The 5,676-nt window shown below is 41.4% G+C and overlaps 1 protein-coding gene across 2 annotated transcripts in view; it reads left to right on the forward strand.

Annotated features, from left to right (window-relative positions):
- The window catches only part of Rfwd3 (ring finger and WD repeat domain 3), a 32,100-nt gene that overhangs the window by 17,548 nt on the left and 8,876 nt on the right, over positions 1-5,676 (forward strand). For both annotated transcript variants that reach the window (XM_005345657.3, XM_005345658.3), the window contains exons 7-9: positions 775-889; positions 1,423-1,648; positions 4,129-4,279. In XM_005345657.3, the coding sequence (XP_005345714.2) occupies positions 775-889; positions 1,423-1,648; positions 4,129-4,279 (492 nt within the window). The remainder of the gene's footprint in view (positions 1-774; positions 890-1,422; positions 1,649-4,128; positions 4,280-5,676) is intronic.

Genomic DNA, 5,676 nt, shown 5'->3' on the forward strand with positions numbered 1-5,676 from the left:
TTTGGGACAAGCCACAGATACACCAATAGATAATCTTTTTCACATTTAGGTTCAAGCTTTTATAATTTAATTTAGCTCAAGCAGTGAGTTGGTTCTTTTCCTCATTTTCTTAGGCTATTTTTAGTCTCCATGGTGTAAGTCAAATTTCTGGCTTCTATTGCTTCCTTTAACTCCAAACCCCAGTGGGCTGACTGTTTAGTCCCACATGCTACTAGAGAGATCATTTTTTACTTTACTATACTTACATGTCATACTTACAGTAAAGCGTTTATTACAATGTGAATTTAACTATGTCTCTTATGGGATCCGCTTGGATCCAATACAATTGAAAATACCAAATCAATGCAGAAAACAATTTATTGAAATCCAGCCACTACTTACTGATTAGGGCCCAGAACGCAGGAGCTGAACTGCGTCCCCAGCATGAAAACTATGAATATCTGTGCCAAGTTACAATTACATTTTCACCAGTCAGGATTCAGGGATCAGCGACTTTCCTAGGAGCATATCTCTGGTACACTTATATTCTTCTCATTGGTTAGTTTACTCAAGTATGGCCAGATGATTTGCCCACCATTCTGGTCTCAACTTGCCAACCAGGATGTTAGTGATGTCCAGTTACCCAGGGGTATCTTGGGAGGTCATGGGAACTTACACTTTACTTGCCCCTTATTCAAAATGGAATTTCTATCCAGAATGGCTTCAATTTGGTTCCTTCTTATCCTGGAAAGTCGTTTTCCTAAAACTCAGCTGCCCCTGACTTTTTCCTTCCAGTGACTTACTGAATGAACAAATGCTCAGGAAGCAGGCAGAGTTAGAATCTGCACAGTGCCGGCTCCAACTTCAGGTCCTCATTGATAAATGCACCAAACTCAATAGCCGTGTCCAGGTGAGTTTGTCCTTTCTAATTAAAAAACAAATTTAGAATCAGAATTAAAGACACAGGCAATTTAAGAGGAATCTAAATATTACTTAGGTTTATCTCAATGATGGGACATTTGCCCCAAGTCCATATTTGTGAATTCTATGAGGACTTCAGACATAGAGCAACCACATTTGATATTTGGGAATTCTCTGCATTCGTTATTTCAGTTACTTGGTGAAATTGAAATGCAGTTCTTTGAGATTCTTGGTAACATGTTTATGATTGGGAAGAAATCTTTTATCCAATCAAGAATTCATTCTTGGAACCTGGAGAGATGACTGAGTTGTTAAGAACGCTGGCTAGAGAGAACCTAGGTTAAATTCTTAGCACACACATGGCAGCTCATAAATGTCCAACTTCAGTTCCAGGGTACCTGACTCTCTGATACAGACATACATGCAGACAAAACATCTGTGCGTATAAGTAAAAATAAAGAAAAACATTTTTGAGAGGGAAAATAAAAGAAAAGCTTTCATTTACAAAGTCTTTCCTTGTAGGACTTAGAAGCCTTTGTTATGCAGCATCAAAATCAAATGCAGCAGCGCAAGGGCTCCCAAGCACTTTGCAAGAAATGCTTGCCCTCTCGCCAGAACCAGCATAAATACATCTTCCAAAAGACCTTTGCGGTATCTCAGACAGGAAACTGCCGAATTATGGCATATTGTGATGCTTTGAGCTGCCTGGTGGTATCACAACCGTCTCCTCAGTCTTCTTTCCTGCCAGGTAAAGAGTTCAGAAACTTGTCTTTTGTATTCATTAGTAGATACTACTTGCTTCTCTTCCCTTTTTGAAGAATCTTGGGCTCAGTGGTGTTAAACACTGATAACAGGCTATCAACTCACTTTTCTCTGTCAGTTCCCTATTAACTGAATGCAGGTGCTTTGGGTGCCTCAAAGACAATCTTTCACAGTGGCACAGCCATTAATCCCAGTACCTGAGAGGCAGGCGCAGACAGATCTCTGAGGGCCAGGCCAGCCTGTTCTACACAGCAAGTTCCAGGAAAGCCAGGACTACATAGAGACCCTGTCTCAGAACAAACAAAAAAACATGTCTTTCATAGCTGGGTCTACTGACACACACGCACACACACCAATTGTCTTAGAATTCAAGGGCTTGAGGCAGAAGTTTGAGGCCACTGTGGTCTATGTAGTGAGATCCTGCTTCAGACAAACATAAAATGTCTCTTTTAGCTACAAATAGTACAAGTAGTATGGCTATTTTCCTTTAAAAAATTCTTTCATGGCTGTTGCTTTTATTTTGCAAATTCATTTGTCAAGAATGTAGAAATAGGAGTTGGAGAGATAGGTCAATGGTTAAGACCACTGGCTGCTCTTCCAGAGGACCCGGGTTCAATTCCTAGTACCCACATGGCAGCTCACAACTGCCTGTAGCTTCAGCTCCCTGGGAGCTGACACCTTTACACCAATGAACATAAAAAAAAAAAAGTTAAAAAAAAAAGAATGTAGAAATAATCAGTAGTCATATCAACGTGAGGAAGGAGATACATGGTCACCAGTGTCATCCAAAGAGAATATTCCCTGTGTATGTCGGTTACTGTACCAATTCATTTTAAACAAAAATTAGTATTTTGAATTGCAAATAAGAGAATTTGAGGACTGTAATGGCCATTTTATTAATATATATTAATGGGGAGCTGAAGAGATTACTCGGTGGTTAAGAGCACTTGCTGCTCTTTCAGGCAGGAAAGTCATACTCTTGGAGTTCCATAATTCAAAGCTTAGCACCCATGTTAGGTGTCTCACAACCACCTATTACTTCAGTTCCAAGCCTGACAGTAGTGGCACATGCCTTTCATTCCAGTACGTGGGAAGCAGAGACAGGTGGATATTTGTGAGTTTGAGGCCAGCCTGGTCTACAAAGCGAGCTCGAGGCTCCAAAGCTACACAAAAAAACTTGTCTCGAGAACCAAAAAAAAACAAAATTGGTTCCAGATCCAGGGAATTTATTGCCTTCTTCTGCTTCTTCCATGGGCACCCACATCTGTGTGCATATACCCACACAGAGACAAACACACATTAAGAAGCTGGGACAGGACTGGTGGGACTGGAGAGACAATTAAGAGCAGTAAATTTCATTAATTCTTCTTCCCGAGTTCAATTTCCAGCCACAATTGTGGCAAGTCACTACCATCATAACTTGTAACTCCAGTTCCGGGGATCTGGCACCCTTTTTCTGGCCTCCAAGGGCACCAGGCATGTATATGGTACACCTCACACATGCAGGCAAAGCATAAATATAAAATAAATATTAGAAATAAAACTTGACAGGGCTGGAGAGATGACTGGTTAAGCGCACTGGCTGCTCAGTTTAGATCCCAGCACCCACATGGTGGCTTACAACTGTCCCTAACCCCAGTGCTAGGGGATCTGATGCCCTCTTCTGACCTCTGTGGGCACCAGACATGCATATGGTACACATGCATACATGCATGCAAGGCACCCATACTCATAAAGTAAAATAAATCTTAAAAAAAAAAAAAAAACTTGTCATCTGCCAGTTTGGTGGTGGCGCAGGCCTTTAATCCCAGCACTCGGGAGGCAGAGACAGACGGATCTCTGTGAGTTCGAGACCAGCCTGGTCTACAAGAGCTAGTTCCAGGACAGGCTCCAAAGCTACAGAGAAATCCTGTCTCGAAAAAAAAAAACAAAAAAAAAACTTGTCATCTTAGTTTCTATAGCCTCTTGTCTTTGTTCTTTATTGCTCATATATATCTTACATCTCCTATAGGTAAAATATGCTTTGTTCTTTATTGCTCATATATATCTTACATCTCCTATAGGTTAAAATATGCTTGTCTAACTGTATTTTGGCTATTTGAGACTGGGTCTTGTTATTTAGACCAGGCTGACCTCAAACTTTCAGTAATGTTTTCCCCCTCTAGAGACAAGGGTTTTTCTGTGTGTAGCCCTAGGTATCCTGGAACTCTGCAGACCAGGCTGACCCCGAACTCAAAGAGATCTACCTGTCTCTGCCTCCCAAGTGCCAGGGTACGCAGAGAAACTCTGTCTCAAAAGGAGGGGCTATAAATCTACGGAATATTCCTTTTCATTGTTTGACTAGCTGTTTTCTAGGGACTTGGATTCCAAGAAAGGTAAGAAAAGATTACTTTAAAAATTACTTTAAAAGATAGATTTTGCCTTAATTTACTTTTATATGCCTTTTTTCAATTCTCTTCTTGGTAGGCTTTGGTGTTAAGATGTTGAGCACTGCTAACATGAAAAGCAGTCAGTACATTCCTATGCATAGCAAGCAGATCCGTGGACTAGCTTTCAGCAGTCGATCCAAAGGCCTTCTGCTCTCTGCTTCCTTTGACAACACTATTAAACTGACCAGGTAAGTGATCTTAAGATTGGCCTGGGCCGCTGTGCATCAAATTAGTCTTAGTTCTCTTATTTATCTGAGGCATTGTCTCCTTTTAAAAGGATATAAGCGGGGGCTGGAGAGATGGCTCAGAGGTTAAGAGCATTGCCTGCTCTTCCAAAGGTCCTGAGTTCAATTCCCAGCAACCACATGGTGGCTCACAACCATCTGTAATGGGGTCTGGTGCCCTCTTCTGTCCTGCAGGCATACACACAGACAGAATTTTGTATTCTAAATAAATAAATTTTTTTTTTTTTAAAGTATATAAGCAACAGGTGCATACCTTTTATCCTAGTGCCCAAGAGACAGGCAGGCAGATCTCTGAGTTTTAGGCATAATGGGTTCCGGGACAGCCGGAACTATATAGACAATGATATAGAGAAACTGTCTCAAAATAAACAAATGAATAGCCAGGCAGTGGTGTCACACGTCTTTAATCCTAGCACTCAGAGGACAGGAACAGAAGCAGGCGAATCTGTTAGTTTGAGGCCAGCCTGGTCAACAGAATGAGTTCCAGGATAGGCTCCAAAGTTACACAGAGAAACCCTGTTTTGAAAAAAAAATAATAATAATAAAATAAAAGTCTATAAATCCTGTGTGGTGATTGACCCCTGTAATCCTAGCACTTGGTATCCTGAGAGAGGCATGATGGTTACCATGTGTTTGAGGCCAGCCTGGGCTACATAGAGAATTCCAGGACAACTTGAACTACAGAGTTAGAACTTGTCTAAAACAGAAAAGTGAGTATCAAGTGGGGTGTGATAGGAGAAGCCTCTAATCCAGCACCTGAAAGGTGGAGACAGGAGGATTGGGACTCAAGGTCAGCCTAAGATGAGGAGTGCGGTAGAAAAAATAAAAGTGACATAGTACTCACTAAGTTAATGTATAACGACCTGAGTTAGTTTTTGTTGGCTTTGGCCCTGGAATATTCTACACAAACATTCTGTCATGGCACCACTGTCTATCTTTATTTTTTTACTATATCATTTTTTTACTATAATTGACCTAGGCTAGCCTTGACCTTGGAATTGTCCTTCCTCACCTTTTGGGTGTGGGAGTCGAGACAGGATTTCTCTGTATAATAGCCCTAACTATTCTGGAACTCACGCTGTAGACTAGGCTGGTCTTATACTCCTAGAGATCTGCCTGCCTCTGCCTCTGGACTGCTGGGATTAAAGGTGTGTGCCACCACCACCTGGAATTCTCAACCTTTTGAATAGCTGGTGTTTCAGGTCTGCACCAAAGATTGGGTTGTTCTAATTCTTTAGAATTTCATTTAGGGGCTGGAGAGATGGCTCAGAGGTTAAGAGCATTGCCTGCTCTTCCAAAGGTCCTGAGTTCAATTCCCAGCAACCACATGGTGGCTCACA

The sequence above is a fragment of the Microtus ochrogaster genome, chromosome 4 (genome assembly GCF_000317375.1).
Source record: "Microtus ochrogaster isolate Prairie Vole_2 chromosome 4, MicOch1.0, whole genome shotgun sequence".
Taxonomy (NCBI): domain Eukaryota; kingdom Metazoa; phylum Chordata; class Mammalia; order Rodentia; family Cricetidae; genus Microtus; species Microtus ochrogaster.